The 24207-nt window shown below is 38.8% G+C and overlaps 1 protein-coding gene and 1 long non-coding RNA gene across 2 annotated transcripts; both read left to right on the forward strand.

Moving 5' to 3' along the window:
- Positions 1-20475: 20475 nt before the first annotated feature.
- Positions 20476-21560, forward strand: LOC113062703 (tripartite motif-containing protein 65-like; the record flags this gene model as incomplete). Its single annotated transcript, XM_026232674.1, has 3 exons — positions 20476-21023; positions 21108-21203; positions 21312-21560. Coding segments are annotated over exons 1-3 (837 nt in total), but the record flags the coding sequence as incomplete, so codon positions are not given.
- Positions 21561-21634: 74 nt separating this feature from the next.
- LOC113063285 (uncharacterized) lies at positions 21635-22578 on the forward strand. Its single transcript, XR_003278653.1, has 3 exons — positions 21635-21798; positions 22015-22059; positions 22366-22578. It is a non-coding gene; the product is annotated as an uncharacterized LOC113063285 (long non-coding RNA).
- Positions 22579-24207: the final 1629 nt, after the last annotated feature.

The raw sequence follows: 24207 nt of genomic DNA on the forward strand, positions 1-24207 counted from the left end.
CAAAAGAGTCTTGTATGAAGTGGTAACCTCATGATTTTTATTTATTTATTTTCTTGGTTTATGTTCCTGGTTTTGGTTCCTCAAAATAGCGTTCAAACTTACAGTAAAGGGACATCTTATAATTCACTGTACATAGTAACTTGAAGAACTACATTGCCATTTAAGATATTCTAGATATTTCTTTTTTTTTTTTCAACATGCAAAAACATGATTAGACAGCTCTTTGATCTCAATACATTTCATGCATTAAATTACACGAAAACCAAAAACAAACACCAGTCTTACAGATAATATCTCCATATGGGTTAACATATTCAGACAGAATAATATAGAGTGCTTAAGGAAGTTTTAATGAAGAACAGAAAAAATTAGCAAGACTTTCCAACAAGAAATTCAGAATTTTTTTTACTGTCAGTAGCACAGAAAATAACAGGTTGGCTAGTAATTCAACGCAAGACCTCTGCTCAAGGAAGGAAAATTTCATCCCATTTTCATCCAAGGTCCTACAAACAAAATGCTCTAGATTTCATATTTTCAGAAACGAGGCTTTGAGGGCTGCTGGAAGAATGCCAGCTGGCAAAGTGCCTTTAATAGCTGATGCACCACTGGAGATCAAGGTGAAAATGGAAACCAAAGGACACTTGGGAAATGCCATGAAATGATTTTTTTTCTTTCTTTCTTTCTTTCTTTCTTTCTTTGGGATATGACTTTTAATATATGCATTGCAGATAGGAAAGGAAACATCTTGATTTTTCAAACCAACTAAACAGTCCCTGCAGAATAAACTGAGGTATATGTTACTGGGGAGGACATGATTAGACAGGACTGCTATCAACCTTTGAAAGTGTGCTATACAGCATTCGTCAGGTCACAACACACATATTCTGTGCACTCTTAGAAAAGATTGTTTCTCAAATGCACAGAACTGGACGGCATATTAACTTCATATTGGTCTGTATGTTATTATTAATATTATAAAATTAAATAGTAACCAAACCAAAAGTGATACAATACAACCTGGAAACTAGCTTCATAACTTGCTTATTAATACTTAAAGTGTCAGAGTTGACTCTTTTTAGTAATTACTTAAGCTCTCACTGTTAATTAAAGTTCATTTCAACCATTACACAGAGGTTTGCTTTAGAAAATAATAGTAATTATGAATAAAGACTATTTTATATAATCTGAGTTTATATAATCTATTTTATATAATCTAAATTATGTCTTAGTTTTAAAACACATATAGTGATAAGCTATACGTCCTTTTGATTGCAATAATAAAAAAAAAAAAGATACTGCACACTAATGCTGTATAACCCTTCATGCATCCTCCATTCATATTTTGCTGTTTCATTCACGACTTTAATCAAATAATTAATGCTTTCATTTCCTTTATAATTCTCACAGGAATAAAGTAAGTAAACATATATACATTTATCTTGCTAATATCCAAAGTCTAGTTCAATATTGATACATATGCAAAAAACAATAATGTTTGTCTCTTTTGATATGGTTCCTGACGGAGAAGCTTTCCCAATGCTTTTGAAAGTGAGACATGATGGTCTAACTTTCATAAAATAAAATGAGGTTGTTTGTCCACAGCCTTATTTGAATTTTAAATCAGTCAATAGTCAGTCGATAGTCTAATGCATGGTTATTCAAATCTTGCCCTGGAGGGCCAGTGTACTGCAGAGTTTAGCTCCAACTCTGATCAAACATACCTACCTGTGATTTTCTAATGATCCCAAAGACATTGATTGACAGGCTCAGGTATGTTTGATCAGAGTTGGAGCTAAACTCTGCAGTACACTGGCCCTCCAGGGCAAGATTTGAATAACCCTGCATTAGACTATCAACTGACTATTGACTGATTTCAGTAACTGTGATTGTACAGGTGAATTATAACATTTACACTGTGAAAGATGAGCTCTGAAAAGATGCAGTGATCAAGATGATATATAATTATAATACCTGTTCAAGTGCCATGTCACAGGTTTGCCAGCAGAGATCCCTCATTAGACTTTTTGCTAATATGATCTCTAATTAACTTTACCGTTGTGTCTAAATCATTGAGACTTTTCTTTTTTTGTTTTGGTAATAAATTACATCATGCATAGGAATGATGCTCCTTCAGAGCACTTTGCAGTCTGACCTGTTTTCACCACACACACACACACACACACACACACACACACACACACACACACACACACACACACACACAAACAACCTATCCATATGAAACCAAAGTATGGTACTTTGTTCTATATTACTGAATTTACTCAGAATTGAAGACTCGTCTTCTGAATCATCCAAGAACTATTTGCTCCTTAAAAAGAACTGACTTTAAAAAGTGATTCATTTGAATCAGTCATAGTCATAGTTCTGAAATCTTTGTCATTGTCAGGCAAGGATTTATATGTAAAATCAATAGCCCTACATAACCGGGGCTCTGGTTAAAGCATCTACCAGCATGATTTCTTTCTGAAATTGACCATCCGAACCATGACCTTGAAAGTCTGAAGTGAAATAACCAACCTAGATCCTTTTATTAATAGGCTATTGGCTATAGAATTGCATCTTCAAAATGTCTTGTAAATATTTATCACAAGGAAATGTTAAATAATAATAATAAAAAAAAGGTAATTATGGTTTAAAAACATAGTTTTGGAGTGATTGCCTCTAACTAAATAAAATTATTTCCTTACAAAATTAACTCCAGAAGCCAAAACTCAGAAGCTCTTAGAAAACAGATACCATTCTGCCATGCACAGATACCATTCTGCCATGCAATAAAACAATAAAACTGATCTGGAAAATACATCTTCAAGGAGTGTAAACAACACCTATTGACCTCCTTCCTCCCTCTTCTCTCCCCTCCTTGCCTCTGACTCTCATTCTTCTCCTCCAAAAGCAAGAATATCCAGAATATCCAGCAGCTTTATTGCCAAGTATGCTTGTACGCTTACAAGGAATTTGTTTTAGTGACATAAGCTTCCAGTACACAGAGACAACAACACACAGACAAAAAAAGGATGCAAGGGGTAACAAATAAATATAAGGATATTGCACATTTTTATTGCATAAGCATAAATGGGGAACATTTAACTGTTCATGAGGTAGATTGCCTGGGGGAAGAAACTGTTCTTGGGGCTGACTGATCTGGTATTTGTGGCTCTGAGGCGCCGGCCAGATGGCAAAAGTTCAAAGATGGGGTAACTTGGATGTGAGGGATCCAGAGGGATTTTCTGAGCCCTTTTCCTCACGTATACAGTTCTTGAAGGGTGGGCAGGGGAGCACCAATAATCCTTTCAGCAGTCCGAACAGTTCTCTGTAGTCTTCTGATGACTGATTTTGTTGCTGAACCAAACCAGACAGTTATTGAAGTACACAGTACAGACTCAATGACGGCTGAGTAGAACTTTTTCAGCAGCTCCTGTGGCAGGTTAAACTTCCTCAGCTGGCAAAGGAAGTACAACCTTTGTTGGGCCTTTTTTCACAATGGAGTCAATGTGATTGGCCCGAAATCAGACATCAGTCCCCAGACCCCAATCACAGTGCTGTTCATGATGGTGAGTGGGGAAAGTGCAGCCCCCCTGCACTTTCCCCACTCACCATATTTCTCCTAAAGTCCACGACCATCTCCACTGTTTTGAGCGTGTTCAGCTCCAGGTTAAGACTGCACCAGACAGCCAGCTGCTCAACCTCTTGTCTGTAAGCAGACTCATCACCGTCCTCGATGAGGCCGATGACTGTAGTGTCATCTGCAAACTTCAGGAGCTTGACAGAGGGGTCTTTAGACGTGCAGTCGTTGGTGTTCAGGAATAAGAGCAGAGAGGAGAGAACACATCCCTGAGGGGCACCAGTGTTGGTGGAGCAGGATTTTTTTTTCTACTTCATGTTTAGTATCATTTTAAAGGACTCTGTGCGATTGGTAAAATGGCCTCAATTTCACAGTAGTCATTTATATTATGAGAAAGATTGTATTAATTGTATTATTGTTTAATGTAATTGACATGATACAATTATACTGACTAATAATGAATTGTTATATTTGATTTATCCTAAACTCATCTGAAATCATTATGACTAGTAAACTGTGAGAAGGCTTTTGTTAACGCAAATCTATGGCTAGGATAGGTCAAACTGAAGGCTCGAGAATGATAGGAGCAGTAGGCACATCATCGGAGACCTTCTGATTTCTGTCTATCGCTGCTTTTAGCAATTTGTATGGGAAAAGACTAAATAATCTACACTTTTGTCATAAGCAAGCAGTAGGCGGCAGGCAAAACATGTATTAGTCTACCTACATCCTCTGACTAGCATCAGACTGGCGAGTTTGTGACCGTAAGATCCACGTGAAGCTAGCGTGAGACTTAAAAGAGACATCAGGTCCCCAGTGAACGGATAATTGAAAGTATAGTGAGTCCGGAATAATCAAAAATCAAAATTGATACATAATCAACCTTTGTGATCAGTTTTTAAATAAAAACATTGTCTTAATTTAATGATCACATGAAATTGGAATCAGATTGAGCATGGAGTTAGACTAAGATTCAAACTAAATCCTGATAAATTCAGAAGCGTTAGTAAAAGACAAGAAAAGTTTAGAAATTAAACCTGCTGGATTCTGCTATTTGGGCTGGTGGGTGGATCCTTTCACTTGTGATACAAAAAACTCTTCAATTCCCTGAAATATAATTTTTTTCTTCCTGAACATTTTACAGTAAACAGAATGAGGAAACAATTTCATCTATTTAACACGAAGAAGCTGCAGCGTTAGTTATTGTCGAGCTGTTGTTTGAGGGGTTCGCTCAGTGTTCGTACGCAGTGAAATGGCCAGCGTTTCAGTGGAACAGGACCATTTCACCTGTCCAGTGTGTCAGGATCTACTGCAGAATCCAGTGACCATTCCCTGTGGACACAGTTACTGTATGAACTGTATTACAGACTGGTGGAATCAGGAGAATCAGAACGGAGTTTACATATGTCCTCAGTGCAGAAAGTCCTTCAGCCCAAGACCTGCCTTATGTAAGAATGTGATATTTGATCAAATGGTGGAGAACCTGAAGAAGACGAAACTACAAACTGCTGTTCCTGCTGGTGCCTCCTGTCAGACTCATTTTGACCTCCATGAAGAATTTCCCCCAAGTAAACCATACAAAATGATTGATCCCACTGGGAAGAAGAGGATCTGTCATCAACATAATAAACCATTGGAAATCTACTGCCAGACCGATCAGCGCTATATCTGTTATTCGTGTTCCATAAACACACACAAAAATCACAGGTTTTTAACAACTATAGAAGAAAGGAGAGAGAAACAGGTAAATACAAAAATTGCTATTGGTTATTGTTGTTCTTTTAAGATGTTATTTCTTTTACATTTAATAAATGATTTCTTTTTTTAACAGAATCATCTGGATCAAACGCGAGGAAAATTCCAAGAGAGAATCCAGCAGAGAGAGAAAGATCTTCAGGAGCTGAGAGAGGTTGTGAAGAATCATAGGGTGAGTTGCTAACTGGTGGAAAAGTTTTATGGTCAGTTAATACTCTCAGTGATAATCCCAGTGCACTTCCAGTCCACCTGAAGATCACTGTGTAATGTGTCCTTACAGCATTCTGCACAGAGAGCAGTGCAAGAGACTGAGAGGAACTTGACTGAACTGATCCGCTCCATTGAGGGAAGCCAATCCGAGATCACAGAGCTGATCAGAAATCAGGAAAAAGTTTTAGTGAGTCAAACTGAAATACTCATGAAGCAACTGGTGCAGGAGATTGATGAACTGAGGACAAGAGATACTGAAATGGAGCAGCTTTCACAAACAGATGATCACATCCATTTTCTTCAGGTAAGAGAGGTTGAGAAAAACAGGGCTTGTGATCTAAAGGTGTCTTTGAAAGTATGTAAATGTATGTTTGATTATTTTGTCTTTGTGTGGGTTTCTGTAGAGTGTTGAGCTATTCTCTGTTCCTCCACAAACTACTGATGTGCCCAGAATCACAGCCGATTCTCACCTCTTATATGATGATGTGGGGAAATCTGTCCTTCTGCTAAAAAATAAACTTGAGGAAGTCTCCACAGATTTGACAGGAATGATATCTAATAGAGGTAAATTCCTGGAGATGTTCAAAATAAGAGGTGCATCATATATGTTTGCAAAATGAATGTTTGGAAATCTAAAACGGATGTATCCAATTGATACTAAAAAAAGTCAACCATCTTAAAACAAATGTGAAGCATCTAATGAGGCTTTTACACATTACTTTATATGTGCATTTTAGCTTTATGTATGAATAATACTTTAAATGTCTGTTGGTTTCCATAGTGCAAAACATTAAGATCTTTTCCACTTCTGGGGAGAGCATAAAAAGTAAGTCTCATTTCTCCATTATATTCAGGTAGCTCATCGAAAAAAAATTCTTCATGTGATTGATCAGATCCTTTACATGCATTAAGCTGTAAACTACTCTAAACCAGCTGGTATACGCTTACTGTCTCAGTCTAAAGTAAACCTAAAATTTTGATTTCTTCCATGTCCCAGTTTAACTGAAGAACTTCATCGTTTTACTGAAGGACTTCACCGGGGGGTTGTTTTAAAAGCTTTTATTATTTCTTGACTGTTTGGCTTTGTGACATTAATATCTTTGCTTTCCTCTGCAGCACCACAGCCACGGCCCAGGTCCACAACACTACCAGTGCCACCATCTGGTAACAACCCAATGCCATTACCAACTAGGCCACATAATGAATTGTCACGAAGCAGATCCTTATTAGCTTCAAAATATTGGCATTCCTTAGGATAAAGGGTAACAGTCAAGACCCTCTGCATTGCCAGCATCATGTGTCAGACCCTGCACAGCAACACTTTGTGTTTGAAGCAACACAAAGGCACAAAAAAAACTTATCATATTCCTTTTTTGCTTTGTAAATCTGCAATCTCTACTATCCCTACTATATAATATATATATATATATATATATATATATATATAAGTATACAATTACCCCATGTATCTACATATTTGGTATAGTATTGGTATACATTTTTAAAACATTATTTTAAGTATATATTTATATATACCTTCTGTTCAACCTGCAGTCTCTACTATAGACATATTTCCAATTAAATTTAGCCTATCTTATGGTGTTAATATATCTAAGTATCCAATTACCCTATCTACAGAATTGGTATAGTAATGGAAGTTTTTAAAAACGTTATTTTAATTATAGATTTATGTTTTCCTTGTGTTAAACTTCTATCCCTGATCAAACATAATTGAAACAGCTAATTAAACTCTTGATAATTACAGAGGTGTGCTGGAGCAGGGTTAGAATTGAACTCTTCAGTAACGTAGATCTTCAGGAACAGGATTGGCATGCCTGATTTAGATAAATGTTTTTTTTCTTCTGTTTATTAATGTATCTGAAGTGCATATAGCCTGTTTGGTATGCGTTAATAAAGACTTGTTTCTCTTTCTCCAGTTCTTCGTGTTATAAGATATCCAGTCTTGCAGTGTCTCGCCTGAGACAGTTTTACTTCTAGTGAGAAACTAGAGCAAACAATTCAGCCCCTGAGTGAACTGTCCGAACGAATCCAGTCGAATCGTAAATCAGTTTACACCTTTTTCTAAGCCATCACACCTATTTATTAAAGAGCTCATATGATGCAATTAAAATTGTTCCTTTCTCTTTTAAGTGTTATAAGCTCTTAGTGCATAAAGAAGATCTGTAAAGTTGCAAAGACAAAAGTCTTGAATCCAAAGAGATATTCTTTATACAAGTTAAGCATCAGATTACCTAAAATGGCTGATTCTAACACGCCCCCACAAAGAAAGAAGACATAACGTTTATTCTCATTGTTGCCGCTGGCACCATGTTGTGGAAACACTGTGTGTTTCCTTGTGAAAACGAAACTACTTTTTTTTGGTCTTCCAAAAGAGGACACAACTAGAAATCAGTGGTTAAATTGTATTGACAACACTGTTCCAGAACAGTTCAAGCCAAATATTCTAGGGGTGCTCCGATCACGATCGGCCGATAGTTAATGCGCATCTCATCAGTAAAGCCGGTTCTCTAATCAGCGGTTAATTCCATCAGGTGCGTGATTTCACATAGAGCAGCTGTTACTACACAGAGCCGTTGTTAACTGAGAAGATGCGCCAAAAAACACTGAAAATGAAGTGGATTTGCGCATCTTCTCAGTTAATAACGGCTCTGTGTAGTAACAGCTGCTCTATGTGAAATCAGGCACCTGATGGAATAAACCGCTGATTAGAGAACCGGCTTTACTGACGAAAAGCGCATAACGATCGGCCGATCATGATCGGAGCACCCCTAAAATATTCCGATGTGTGTAGTGCATTTTACGGAGAAAGAGGACTGTTTCCTGAGAGAGCAGCTTACAATGCTGTCTGTCTGTCTGTTTCTATAAAGTGGGACAATTCCAACTTTGCAAGGACAGTCTGGTGCTTCTGATGCACAACATGGCATTCAATTCATCGTCTCATATGAAAGATTTTAATGATGGTTGTAATATTTTTAAAAAATTGTCTTTGACTTGTAGTCTAATTGTGTTTGCCTGCTATATCAATAAGCTACCCTAATAACTGTATAATTCTTGTAAAATGTCACACCCCTATTGAAATTATTTTTTAAAAATACAAAAAACGGTTTACAACATAAAATGTACAAAGAACATTCTAAAACATTTCCCATGTAGAAATAAATATGATTCTAATTATCAATTCCTCTGCGATTATGAACGCAATATTGCGTAGCTTGTCAGCGAACTATGGCTCTGTTTATTAAGTGACGCTCCATTTGAAAGCAGGTGATGGACATTTACCTCTAATCACAGAACCGGCTTTACTAACAAGACACGCATGACCGGGGCGGACTGGCCATCGGCCATCTATTGACCGGAAGAGGTACTTTTAATATAACGTCCGTGAATGTCTTATGTCAAATTTACATAAGATTTTACATTATCTGAACTTTTTGAGGTGTTAATAGACTGTTATGGTTGCGGTTACACTCATGTTCATTTGTTGTCTTATTTTTCACGGTTAAACTGAATGTACGTTAGTCTCCTAAAGGAAACAGCATTGTTTAGTAAAGACTAGCATAATTATTTTGAGGCTGTTGAAGTGGTAACGTAATGGTTAAAAGCATGTTTTGCATGTAATTTTCAGACTTGTTGAGCTTGTGTCTCTGGTTTCACCAAGCTTGTTCTGTTGTGTCCTGCCTGTTTACTTCACATTTTGATGCAACAACAGTGTGATTATATGTTCATATTTTATTGAAACCACTGATGTCCCTCTTTCCCTCTTTCTCCCAAACTAACTTTGGAGTTAAGGACACACAAGACAACTTTTTGTCAACATGCAAATACATGATTAGACAGCTCTTTGATCTCAATACCTTTCATGCATGAAATTGCATCACACATCAACCACCATCTACATCGCTTCCGAAACGAACACCAGTATTCCAGTCAAGTCAAGTCAAGTCACCTTTATTTATATAGCGCTTTAAACAAAATACATTGCGTCAAAGCAACTTAACAACATTAATTAGGAAAACAGTGTGTCAATAATGCAAAATGATAGTAAAAGGCAGTTCATCATTGAATTCAGTGATGTCATCTATGTTCAGTTAAATAGTGACCAGACGAAACCAGTAGTTCAATTCCAGGCTGCAGCAAAGTCAGATTGTGCAGAAGAATCATCTGTTTCCTGTGGTATTGTCTTGGTGGTCCTCTGAGGCAAGGTCTTTACAGGGGATCTGTATCTGGGGCTCTAGTTGTCCTGGTCTCAGCTGTCTTTCAGGGCAGTAGAGGTCCTTTCTAGGTGCTGATCCACCATCTGGTCTGGATACGTACTGGATCTGGGTGACTGCAGTGACCCTCAGATCTGGATACAGACTGGATCTGGTGGCTACGGTGACCTCGGAATAAGAGAGAAACAGACAAATATTAGCGTAGATGCCATTCTTCTAACGATGCAGCAAGTGCATAGGGTGTTATGGGAAGTGTTCCCGGTTTACCTAATTAATGCAGCCTAAAAATCCTTTAATGGATTTGGATATTAAAAGCATATTAGTATGTTATTGTCAGACACAGACGAGGACACAGAGGACTCAGTGCAATAGTGTTTGGTGTGAATCAGAGGTTTCAGACACAGGTGAATCTTGACACAAGGTAAACACAGAATGATAATCTCTTGACACGTAGATAACTCAGTGATAACACAACTTTCCTTTAGGTGATGGTGATACGGAAGGCGACTCAGACGAAGACGATGGGAACAGGATACAGATGAGGGCGAAGAGGGTTCAGGAGATCAGGTAAGTTAGACGAATGGCGTTCAGGTAAGTGAGGGGATTGGTGCTAGACCAGACAATGGGTGATGGTGACGGAGGGCTTTATATGTGGCACAGGTGATGATGCACAGGTGTTCAGAGTTCTGGTGATTGGGAACGAGTGGGCGTGGCATAAGTGTCCGATTCAGGGAGTGTAGATGGTGTGGCTGTGACAGTTATGTGTAAGCCAGGTTAAATAGATGGGTCTTTAATCTAGATTTAATCTGCAAGAGTGTGTCTGCCTCCCGAACAATGTTAGGTAGGTTATTCCAGAGTTTAGGCGCCAAATAGGAAAAGGATCTGCCGCCCGCAGTTGATTTTGATATTCTATGCATTATCAAATTGCCTGAGTTTTGAGAACGTAGCGGACATAGAGGATTATAATGTAAAAGGAGCTCATTCAAATTCTGAGGTGCTAAACCATTCAGGGCTTTATAAGTAATAAGCAATATTTTAAAATCTATACGATGTTTGATAGGGAGCCAGTGCAGCGATGACAGGACCGGGCTAATATGGTCATACTTCCTGGTTCTAGTAAGGACTCTTGCTGTTGCATTTTGGACTAGCTGTAGTTTGTTTACTAAGCGTGCAGAACAACCACCCAAAAAGCATTACAATAATCTAACCTTGAGGTAATAAATGCATGGATTAACATTTCTGCATTTGAAATTGAGAGCATAGGCCGCAATTTAGATATATTGTTGAGATGGAAAAATGCAGTTTTACAAATGCTGTAAACGTGGCTTTCTAATGAAAGATTGCGATCAAATAGCACACCTAGGTTCCTAATGACGAAGAATTGACAGAGCAACCATCAAGTCCTAGACAGTATTCTAGGTTATTACAAGCATAGTTTTTAGGTCCTATAATTAACACCTCTGTTTTTTCAGAATTTAGCTGTAAGAAATTACTCGTCATCCAGTTTTTTATATCGACTATGCATTCCATTAGTTTTTCAAATTGGTGTGTTTCACGGGGCCGCAAAGAAATATAGAGCTGAGAATCATCAGCATAACAGTGAAAGCTAACACCGTGTTTCCTGATGATTTCTCCCAAGGGTAACATATAAAGCGTGAAGAGTAGCGGCTCTAGTACTGAGCCTTGACGTACTCCATACTGCACTTGTGATCGATATGATACATCTTCATTCACTGCTACGAACCTATGGCGGTCATATAAGTAAGATTTAAACCATGCTAATGCACTTCCATTAATGCCAACAAAGTGTCAACTCTATGCAAAACAATGTTGTGGTCAATTGTGTCAAACGCAGCACTAAGATCCAATAAAACTAATAGAGAGATACACCCACAATCAGATGATAGGAGCAGATCATTTGAAACTCTAAGGAGAGCAGTCTCAGTTCTATGATACGGTCTAAATCCTGACTAGAAATCCTCACATATACCATTTTTCTCTAAGAAGGAATATAATTGTGAGGATAGCAGAAAAGGGAGATTCGAGATTGGTCTATAATTAACTAGTTCTTTGGGGTCAAGTTGTGGTTTTTTGATGAGAGGCTTAATAACAGCCAGTTTGAAGGTTTTGGGGACATATCCTAATGACAATGAGGAATAAATAATAGTCAGAAGACAATCTATGACTTCTGGAAGCATCTCTTTTAGGAGCTTAGATGGTATAGGTTCTAACATACATGTTGTTGGTTTAAATGATTTAACAAGTTTATGCAATTCTTCCTCTCCTATAGTAGAGAATGATTGGAACTGTTCCTCAGGGGGTCTATAGTGCACTGATGCGATACTGTAGCTGACGGCTGAATGGTTGCAATTTTATCTCTAATAGTATTGATTTTAGAAGTAAAGTTGTTCATAAAGTCATTACTGCTGTGGTGTTGGGAAATGTCAACACTTGTTGAGGCTTTATTTTTCGTTAATTTAGCCAGTGTATTGAATAAATACCTGGGGTTATGTTTGTTTTCTTCTAAAAAGAGAAGAAATGTAATCGGATCTAGCAGTTTTTAATGCTTTTCTGTAGGACAGGTTACTTTCCCGCCAAGCAATACAAAATACCTCTAGTTTTGATTTCCTCCAGCTGCCCTCCATTTTTCGGGCTGCTCTCTTTAGGGTGTGAGTATGCTCATTATACCATGGTGTCAAACTGTTTTCCTTAACCTTTCTTAAGCGTAAAGGAGCAACTGTATTTAAAGTGCTGGAAAAGAGAGAGTCCATAGTTTCTGTTACATCATCAAGCTGTTCTGAGGTTTTGGATATGCTAAGGAATTTGTATATATCAGGAAGATAACTTAAAAAGCATTATTTTGTGGTAAAAGTGATGGTTCATCCATACTTGTTACAAGAAGTAGAATTTACAATTTTGGCTATATGAAGTTTGCATTAAAACTAAATCATGATTTGAGATATCATCACTTGGCTGCATAATTTCAACACTATCAACATCAATTCCATGTGACAGTATTAAATCTAGAGTATGATTTCGACAATGAGTAGGTCCTGAAACGTGTTGTCTAACCCCAATAGAGTTCAGAATGTCTATAAATGCTGATCCCAATGCATCTTTTTCATTATCAACATGGATATTAAAATCACCAACTATTTAAACTTTATCTGCAGCCAGAACTAACTCAGATGTAAAATCACCAAACTCTTAAATAAAGTCTGTATGGTGCCCTGGTGGCCTGTATACAGTAGCAAGTACAAATATAACAGGGGATTTATCATTAACATTTGTTTCTCTGGATAATGTTATAAGAAGCACCATTACTTGTTATACTTGAAGCCTGCCCTCTGAGAAATCCTGAAAACTTTGTTTTAGATGTGACTCATGTTTATAACAATAATCTTGGGGGGTGGACTCATTTAAAATAATGTAATCATCAGGTTTTAGACAGGTTTCTGTCAAACAGAGCACATCTATATTATGATCAGTGATCATATTATTTACAAAAAGTGTTTTCGTAGAAAGGTATCTGATATTCAATAAGCCAAGCTTTATCATTTGTTTATCCATAATGCATCTGTTTTTTTATTTGTTGAACCTCAATTAAATTGTTAATCTTAACTTGGTTTGGACGTTTTTTGTATTTTCTAGTTCGGGGAACAGACACAGTCTCCATAGTGTGATATCTAGTTGAAAGAGTCTCTATGTGCTGAGAATTAGCTGACCTCTGTGACGTGACAGCTAGCAGACGATCGGTTTAGCCAGTCTGTCTGCTTCCTGACCTGGGCCCCAGTTAGTCAAGTATAAACACTAAGACTGTTTGCCATATTTCTAGAGAGAAGAGTGGCGCCACCCCAGGAGGGATGAAGACCATCTCTTTTTAACAGGTCAGGTCTGCCCCAAAAGCTCGTCCAATTGTCTATGAAACCTATGTTATTCTGTGGGCACCACTTAGACATCCAGCCATTGAGTGATGACAATCTGCTATGCATTTCGTCACCACAGTAAGCAGGGAGTGGATCAGAGCATATTACAGTGTCTGACATCGTGCTTGCAAGTTCACACACTTCTTTAATGTTATTTTTAGTGATCTCTGACTGGCGAAGTCGAACATCATTAGCGCCAGCATGAATAACAATCTTACTGTATTTACGTTTAGCATTAGCCAGCACTTTTAAATTTGCCAAGATTTCAGGCACTCTGGCTCCTGGTAAACATTTGACTATGGTGGCTGGTGTCTCTATATTCACGTTCCGTACATTAGAATCACCAATAACTAGAGCACTTTCATCAGGTTTCTCAGTGGGTGCATCACTGAGTGGGGAGAATCTGTTTAATGTTTTGATCGGAACAGAAGAGCGGTGTTTTGACCCACGACTACGCTGCCTCACTGTCACTCAGTTGCCCTGCTGCAGGGGCTATGTTGCCAGAACCGAACAATGTACAGGAATCCCTGAGCTAGACACATCCAAGCTAGCCATATCTAGAGCCCTAACATTCTTACTGTCCTCAATTAAAGTTTGGATGCTTGTCTCTAATTCTGAAATCTTCTCTGTCAGCCTAACTATTTCCCTGCATTTATCACATGTGAATCACTCATCTCCGACAGAGATAGATAAACCGTACATGTGGCAAGAGTTGCAAATAACAATAGCAGGAGAAGCCATTACTCACTGTGCTTGATGAAATATTCTTCCTGCGGTTGTTTGATGAACTTGTGGAAAACTGGAGCGAGAGAGAGAGGAGAGGAAAAAAAGAAAACAGCGATAGGTTCGAATGAAAATGCTAATGACAAACTAACAAGTGCTAACGCTTTGCAGGTGTACTGCACTCACGGATATAAAATAAAAGTGAATGATCAAAATTAATCTGATAAGATTGATCGGTAATATCAGAAATATGGTGTGAATTAAGTTATATTTTATCACTTTAAAAAACAGCGAGTGATGGTAAGATAAAGATTCTAGAGAAAAATAAAATAAAAACAGCTACAAGGAGCTATGATTAGCTACAGAAGGCCAACAGGAAGTAGAGAAAACACTGTCCAACAACGACACCCGCAGACAGGGAGATCTGTATTATACAGATAATATCTCCATATGGGATAACATATTCAGACAGAAAGTCTTTCCAACAATAAAATCTGATTTTTTTATTTTTTACATTTTTTTTACTATCACTAGCATAGAAAATTATGATTGGCTATTTATTCGACGTAAGACCTCTGCTCAAGGAAAGAAAATGTCATAGAATATTTTCTGAAACATCGCTTTTAGGGCTGCTGGGAGAATGCCAGCTGGCAAAGTGCCTTTAATAGCTGATGCACCACTGGAGATTAAGGTGAAAATCCAACTAAACAGTCCCTGCAGAATAAACTGAGGTATATGTTACTGGGGAGGACATGATTAGACAGGACTGCTATCAGCCTTTGAAAGAGTGCAGAGAATATGTGTGTTGTGACCTGACGAATGCTGTATAGCACATTTAGAAAAGGTTGTTTCTCAAATGCACAGAACTTGACTGCATATTAACTTCATATTGGTCTGTATGTTATTATTAATATTATACAATTAAATAGTAACCAAACCAAAAATGATAATACAATACAGCCTTGAAACTAGCTTCATAACTTGCTTATTAATACTTAATGTTTTAGAGTTGACTCTTTTTAGTAATAACTTAAGTAATTACTTAAGCTCTCTGTGGCAAGGGGGATGGGGGGTGTGGTTTAGCGAACCCTGCAGCGGGGAGAGCGTCAGGAGACATGCGGTTAGTGAGTGGGTTAAGCGCAAATAACGAACACCTCTCTCTTTTTGCAGTAATTGGCATGGAGAGAGTATAAAACACCAGGAGAAATGGGAGCGAGGGACAGATAGAAAGGACTGTTGGCTGCCACACTCTTGGGCTTTGCTGGATATTTTGTTGGAATGAATTTATGTAGATTTCTGACTGTTTTTGTGCCTGTTTGCACACCTTTTGTTTTAAGTTGCCAATAAAAACAGCCAGTCTTCAAAGCCAACCCTGCCATCTTCCCTCCTATACAACAAACATTGTTACACTGGTGCCGAAACCCAGGAGGGAAGATGGATGCCGTGCCTGTGCCCTCCGCTGCACCATTTGCGGAGTTGATTACATACCTCGCGGTCATGCAACATGATCAACACCAGGCCCTGCTGTAGCTACGTCATGATCAGGAGAGGCGGTTTCAAGCCCTCCTAAAAGCCCAGCAAGAAGCCCCCGAGAGATTCCACAGCTGGATGGACCGGGAGGTTTGGCCGGAAGCCACGGTCCAACAAGCTGTGCCCGCCCACCTCCCTCTTCACAAAATGGGGCCTGTCCCAGGTAGCAGCACAGCAGCTTCCGGTGCAGAACCTACTGGTTTTTGATGACCTAAAGAGGGCCATCATCCAGCGGGTCGGCCGGAGTCCGGAACAGCATAGCCAGAGCCATTTTGTGGACATGTGTCCCATTATGGAGGTAGGAACAATGATACGGGTCCTGGACGTCCCGCAGGCTTCCCCCGGTCAGGCTGGGTGGTACCAAATATCTGTGAGTATCAAGGGGGGTAACTATCAGGCGATGGTGGATTCAGGATGTAATCAAACCTCAATCCATCAAAGTTTGATATAATCCGGGGCATTGGATACGAGCTGCATGGTTAAAGTATGGTGTGTGTACAGGGATGTGGTTGAGTATCCTATTTTGCCAGTCATTATTAAATTTCGGGGACAAAAGCATAGTGTTGAGGTAGCAGTTAATCCACACCTCTGGCATCCGTTAATTTTGGGGATGAATTGGCCAGCATTTAAAGAATTATTGGGGGTTTTACTTACTTGGGGAAAGAATGCACTGGAGGGGAATATAAGTGTGCAGACGGGAGAGATTGAACCGGGACCACTGAGTACTGCCTCAGGGGAACAGAGTGAAATCGAGAGAATTATTCTCTCGGAGTGCGATGATTTTGCCCTGGAGCAGTCTCAGGATGAGACGCTAAAACGTGCGTTTGAACAGGTCAGGACCATTGACGGTCAGCCTCTCCATCCTGGACAGCCGCTTACCTATCCATATTTTGCAATAATTAAAGATAGGTTGTATCGAGTGACCCAAGAAGCTCAGACAAAAGAAGCATTTCCCAGCGGCTCCAGGGAAATAATAACTGGGTTGTACAGTTATTATTTCCCTGGAGCCGCTGGGAAATGCTTTTCAGGCGGCTCATTATAATCCAATGGCTGGTCATTTAGGACAAGGAATGACACTAAATCGCCTCATGACCCGATTTTTTTGACACGGCTTGTCAAGAATGTCAGTTGGTAAACCCACCGGCCACCACAAAAGCGCTTTTGCACCCCCTCCCATTAATGCAGGTCCCATTTGAGAGAATTGGCATGTACCTCTTCGGGCCATTGGAGCGATCAGCATGAGGACATCTTTTTGCATTTAGTCATTGTGGATTATGCAGCACGATATCCAGAAACAGTGGGTCTCCACAACATTTCTGCTAAGAGTGTTGTTGATGCACTGTTTAAGGAAATCCTCACTGATCAGGGCACAGCGTTTATGTCACGGACGTTACGCGAACTTTACAAATTATTGGGCATTAAATAGATTTGGACCAGTGTCTTCCACCCACAAACGGACGGGCTGGTCGAATGTTTTAATCACATGCTTACGACAATGATTCGTAAATTCATTGAGGAAGACACTAAAAATTGGGACAGATGGTTGGAACCCCTGTTGTTCGCTTTGCGAGAGGTCCCGCAAGCCTCCACGGGGTTTTCCCCCTTCGAGTTGCTCTATGGTCGCCAGCACAGGGGGGTGCTGGACGTCATAAGAGAGACTTGGGACCTTTTTTTTGGACCTTCTAAATCTAAAAACAAGATTCAGTTTGTGATGGACCTGAGAACAAAACTCCACACTTTGGGGCGGCTCTCTATGGAGAATTTGTTACAGGCCCAGGACAAACAGAGCCGGCTGTATAACAGGGGAACCAATCTGCGTAAATTTGCACTGGGAGATAAAGTGCTTGTTTTACTCCCAACGTCGAGTTCAAAATTATTTGCAAAGTGGCAAGGACCGTTTGAGGTTACACGGCAAGTTGGAGAGCTCGATTATGAGGTAATACGCTCAGATAGGAGAGGAGCACATCAAATATATCCCCTCAATCTCCTAAAAAAATTGAATGAGGGAGAATCAGTGATGTTGACGACGGTGATTAGCGGAGAGGATGATCTAAGACCAGAAGCGAATATAAAAAAACAATCTTTTGCTCTGGCCACAGGCGGAGATCATCTCTCGCCCCCCCATTGATTTGACTACATTACAGGCGGAGTTTGCTGATGTGTTTTCTCCCCTACCTGGCAGTACAAATCTCATTCAGCACCATATCGAGACAGAGCCGGGCGTGGTGGTTCGCAGCCAGCCATATCGCTTGCCTGAACACAAGAAAAAAGTAGTTCTGGAAGAATTAGGTGCGATCCTTGAAATGGGGGTAACAGAAGAATCCAACAGTAACTGGGCGAGCCCGATAGTTTTGGTTCCTAAGATGGACCGCTCAGTCCGGTTCTGTGTGGACTTTCGCAAGGTGAATGCTGTGTCGAAATTCGATGTATATCCAATGCCACGGGTTGACGAATTGCTTGACCGGCTCGGTACAGCAAATTTTTTCAGACATTGGACTTAACAAAGGGTTATTAGCAGATCCCCTTGTCTCCATTATCCAGAGAAAAAACAGCTTTCACGACACAGTTTGGAATACACCAATTTGTTACACTTCCTTTCGGGCTGTTCAGGGCACCGGCTAGCCTTTCAGCCACTTATGGACAGGGTGTTGCAGCCCTATGGTGCATATGCTGCTGCCTATCTAGATGATATCATTATATTTAGGAATGACTTGTAGTGGCATATGCAGCATGTGAGGGTGGTACTGAGGTCACTGAGAGGGGCTGGGCTCACAGCCAACCCGTGGAAGTGTGTGATTGGGCACGTGGGGGTAAAGTATCTGGGTTTTCACTTGGGACATGGACAGGTGTTGAGTTTATGTAATTTTCTTTTTTGAAAACAGTCTGATTAATCCGTGGTCTCTGAAAACACAGTAAACACAATATTTTTTTTTATAAAAAGTCTTAGTTTTCAAACTTTACACATACTGATAAGCTATACATCCTTTTGTTTGCAATAAAAATAAATAAATAAATAAAATCTTTAATGAATTCGTGAATACGGTTTATTTTTTTCTCCTACAGGTGATGTGCGGGGCTCTGTAGATAAGCTTTACGTTCTTTTGTTTGCAATAAAAAAAAATTAAAAAATAAAAAATCTGTAAGAAATTTAGTTTCTTCTTTGTGGTAAGCTGAACAGTGTAACTCCTGTGTCCTTCCTTTAGATGGAGACACTGCACACTAATGCTGTATAACCCTTCATGACATCCTCCATTCATATTTTGCTGTTTCATTCACGACTTTAATCAAATAATTAATGCTTTCATTTCATTTATAATTTTCACAGGAATAAAGTAAGTAAACATATATGCATTTATCTTGCCAATCTACAAAGTCTAATATAATCTTGATACATATGTAATAAACAATAATGTTTGTCTCTTTTGATATGGTTCCTGAAAGAGAAGAGAAGCTTTCCCAATGCTTTTGAAAGTGACACGATGTTCTAACTTTAATAAAATGAGGTTGTTTGTCCACAGCCTGATTTGAATTTTAAATAACTTCACATAATAGACTCAAGACAATAGTCTAATAGCTCTTCAGTAACTGTGATTGCACAGGTGAATTATTACATTTACACAGTGAAAGATGAGCTCTGAAAAGATGCAGTGATCAAGATGATATATAATTATAATACCTGTTCAAGAGTCATGTCACAGGTTTGCCAGCAGAGATCCCTCATTAGACTCTTTGCTAGTATGATCTCTAGTTAACTTAATCGTTGTGTCTAAATCATTGAGACTTTTTTTTTTTTTTTTGGTAATAAATTGCATCATGCATAGGAATGATGCTCCTTCAGAGCACTTTGCAGTCTGACCTGTTTTCACCACACACACACACACACACACACACACACACACACACACACACACACACACACACACAAACAACCTATCCATATGAAACCAAAGTATGGTACTTCTATATTATGAATTTACTCAGTATTGAAAACTCGTCTTCTGAATCATCCAATAAGTATTTGCTCCTTAAAAAGAACTGACTTTAAAAAGTGATTAATTCGAATCAGTCATAGTCATAGTTCTGAAATCTTTGTCATTGTCAGGCAAGAATTTATCTGTAAAATCAATAGCCCTACATAACCGGGGCTCTGGTTAAAGCATCTACCAGCATGATTTCTTTCTGAAATTGACCATCCGAACCATGACCTTGAAAGTCTGTAGTAAAATATACAACCTAGATCATTTTATCAATAGGCTACAGGCTATAAAATTGCTTCTTCAAAATGTCTTGTAAATATTTCTCACAAAGACATGTTAAATAATATTAATAAAAAAGGTCATTATGGTTTAAAAACATTGTTTTGAAGTGATTGCTTCTAACTCTGCAGTTTCACAGTTTCACTTGTGATACAAACAACTCTTAAATTCCCTGAAACCAGTTCTCTTCAAAACAGTTTTTTTTTTTTTTTAGGAATGAGGAAACAATTTCAGCTATTTAACACGAAGAAGCTGCAGCGTTAGTTATTGTCGAGCTGTTGTTTGAGGGGTTCGCTCAGTGTTCGTACGCAGTGAAATGGCCAGCGTTTCAGTGGAACAGGACCATTTCACCTGTCCAGTGTGTCAGGATCTACTGCAGAATCCAGTGACCATTCCCTGTGGACACAGTTACTGTATGAACTGTATTACAGACTGGTGGAATCAGGAGAATCAGAACGGAGTTTACATATGTCCTCAGTGCAGAAAGACCTTCAGCCCAAGACCTGCCTTATGTAAGAATGTGATATTTGATCAAATGGTGGAGAACCTGAAGAAGACGAAACTACATACTGCTGTTCCTGCTGGTGCCTCCTGTCAGACTCATTTTGACCTTCATGAAGAATTTCCCCCAAGTAAACCATACAAAATGATTGATCCCACTGGGAAGAAGAGGATCTGTCATCAACATAATAAACCATTGGAAATCTACTGCCGGACCGATCAGCGCTATATCTGTTATTCGTGTTCCGTGAATACACACAAAAATCACACGTTTGTAACAGCTATAGAAGAGAGGACAAAGAAACAGGTAAATAAAAAAATGCTATTGGTCATTGTTGTTCTTTTAAGATGTTATTTATTTTTCATTTTATAAATGTTTATTTTTTAACAGAACCATCTGGATCAAACGCGAGGAAACTTCCAAGAGAGAATCCAGCAGAGAGAGAAAGATCTTCAGGAGCTGAGAGAGGTTGTGAAGAATCATAGGGTGAGTTGCTAACTGGTGGAAAAGTTTTATGGTCAGTTAATACTCTTTGTGATAATCCCAGTGCACTTCCAGTCCACCTGAAGATCACTGTGGAATGTGTCCTTACAGCATTCTGCACAGAAAGCAGTGCAAGAGACTGAGAGGAACTTTACTGAACTGATCCGCTCCATTGAGAGAAGCCAATCCGAGATCACACAGCAGATCAGAAATCAGGAAAAAGTTTTAGTGAGTCAAACTGAAATACTCATGAAGCAACTGGTGCAGGAGATTGATGTCCTGAGGAAAAGAGACACTGAAATGGAGCAGCTTTCACAAACAGATGATCACATCCATTTTCTTCAGGTAAGAGAGGTTGAGAAAAACAGGGCAAAAAAGTGTCTTTATTTTAAATGTTTGATTTTTTTTTTTTTTTTGTCTTTGTGTGGTTTTCTGTAGAGTGTTGAGCTATTCTCTGTTCCTCTACAAACTACTGATGTGCCCAGAATCACAGCCGATTCTCACCTCTTATATGATGATGTGGGGAAATCTGTCCTTCTGCTAAAAAATAAACTTGAGGAAGTCTCCACAGATTTGACAGGAATGATATCTAATAGAGGTAAATTCCTGGAGATGTTCAAAATAAGAGGTGCATCATATATGTTTGCAAAAGGAATGTTTGGAAATCTAAAACGGATGTATCCAATTGATACTAAAAAAAGTAAAAAAAATTAAAACAAATGTGAAGCATCTAATGAGGCTTTTACACATTACTTTTATCTGAATTTTAGCTTTATATATAAATAATACTTTAAATGTCTGTTGGTTTCCATAGTGCAAAATATAAAGATCTTTTCCACTTCTGGGGAGAGCATAAAAAGTAAGTCTCATCTAATAAAATAATCATCACACAAAGTGATGTTTGATTTCTCCATTATATTCAGGTAGCTCATGCAACATTTTTTTCTTCATGTGATTGATCAGATCCTTTACATGCATTAAGCTGTAAACTATTCTAAACCAGCTGGTATACGCTTACTGTCTCAGTCTAAAGTAAACCTAAAACTTTGATTTCTTCCATGTCCCAGTTTAACTGAATAACTTTATCCGGGGGTTGATTTAAAAGCTTTTATTATTTCTTGACTGTTTGGCTTTGTGACATTAATATCTTTGCTTTCCTCTGCAGCACCACAGCCACGGCCCAGGTCCACAACACTACCAGTGCCACCATCTGGTAACAACCCAATGCCATTACCAACTAGGCCACATAATGAATTGCCACGAAACAGACCCTTTTCAGGTTCAAAATATTGGCATTCCTTAGGATAAGGGTAACAGTCAAGACCCTCTGCATTGCCAGGATCATGTGTCAGACCCTGCACAGCAATACTTTGTGTTTGAAGCATGAAGTGTTAAAATATATAAGTATCCAAGTATAAGTTTTAAGTTATAAGTTTGGTAAAATATTGTTTTAAGTATATATTTATATATTCCTTATGTTTAACCTCTATCTCTGATCAAACGTAAGTGAAACAGTTAATTAAGATCTTCAGGAGCACTTGACAATTACAGCGGTGTGCTGGAGCAGGGTTAGAATTGAACTCTTCAGCTACGTAGATCTCCAGGAACAGGATTGGCATGCCTGATTTAAATAAATGTTTTATTCTTAATGTATCTGAAGTGCATATAGCCTGTTTGGTATGCGGTTAATAAAGACTTCTCTTTCTCCAGTTCTTTGAGTTAGAAGATATCCAGTCATGCAGTGTCATGCAAGTTATTTAGGTCTTGGCATTTGTAGCAACAATGAGTTGTACAGAATAATTAACTCAAATGATATATAGTGAATTTGAATAATTAATCAGGAATATGATTAATATGTATCTCATATGACAGTTACACTAACTGTTATTTAGGTCTTGGCATTTGTAGCAACAATGAGTTGTACAGAATAATTAACTCAAATGATATATAGGGAATTTGAATAATTAATCAGGAATATGATTAATATGTATCTCATATGACAGTTACACTAATATTTTATTGATTATGAAAAATAGCTCAATTGCATTCATCAATAAATCATTACAGGGCACTGTAACTTACTCATTAATATGTCAATATTCCATTCTTCATATCAATTAATGTGATATCTCTTACTGTAAATTACTGCAAATCAAACAGTGGTTTGTCCAGCAAACGGCCGTAAGATTGACCTATCAATTTTCAATAAAGTTATCACTTCTTATAAATCAAGGAAAATTATTCTCTGGCCACGAAAACATTATCCTATCATTATAATACATTTAGTTTCTAAATTTAAAGCTTGTAGCTAAAGATCAGACCTCTCAGTGACTCGTAATGTGAGTGGGTGGTGGAGACAAGAATCATGAATATATGGGTTTTTAATAATTGACTAATAATACATCGAAACTACAAATCACACAGAGTAAATATGCGTACGATAATACAGACAGTAAACTTTTTACAAGACATAACGGAATCCAAATAAAGGAGAGAGAGAGAGAGAGAGAGAGAGAGAGAGAGAGAGAGAATGAATGAGATCACAGAATGAGCTCAGGTATGGAAATCACAGTCAGTAACCCTTCTCTGCCAACAACGACTCAAATCATAGACACACTTTAAGCAGCATTTAAAATCTCCATAGAAAAGTGATACTTGCATGGCCCAGCGTGCGTGTGCCGGAGGCTGTGTGACGCGCGTGTGAGCTGCGCTGGATCTTGGCGTGAGCGTGGAGCAGCGTGAGCGGGGCCTTTGTTCTGTCTTCGCGCGGTATTTGAAAGGTTCAACAAACAATGTTCCAGAATTCATCTTCTTTGTGTGGAGAGGCGAATAGTTGAATAAACTTAGCCAGTAGGACCGGTCGCTGATAGGCTCCTCTCGCCAGCTTTTCCTTGCGGCAGCTCCCCTTCATGATGGCGGGCTGTATGGCGGCGTCCAGGAGGCGGTCGAACCCCGGCCAGTCTCGGCCAAGACGGAGGGGGACTGGCAGATCCTTCAGCATGCCCAC

Source organism: Carassius auratus, chromosome 45 (genome assembly GCF_003368295.1).
Source record: "Carassius auratus strain Wakin chromosome 45, ASM336829v1, whole genome shotgun sequence".
In the NCBI taxonomy this organism is placed as follows: Eukaryota; Metazoa; Chordata; class Actinopteri; order Cypriniformes; family Cyprinidae; genus Carassius; species Carassius auratus.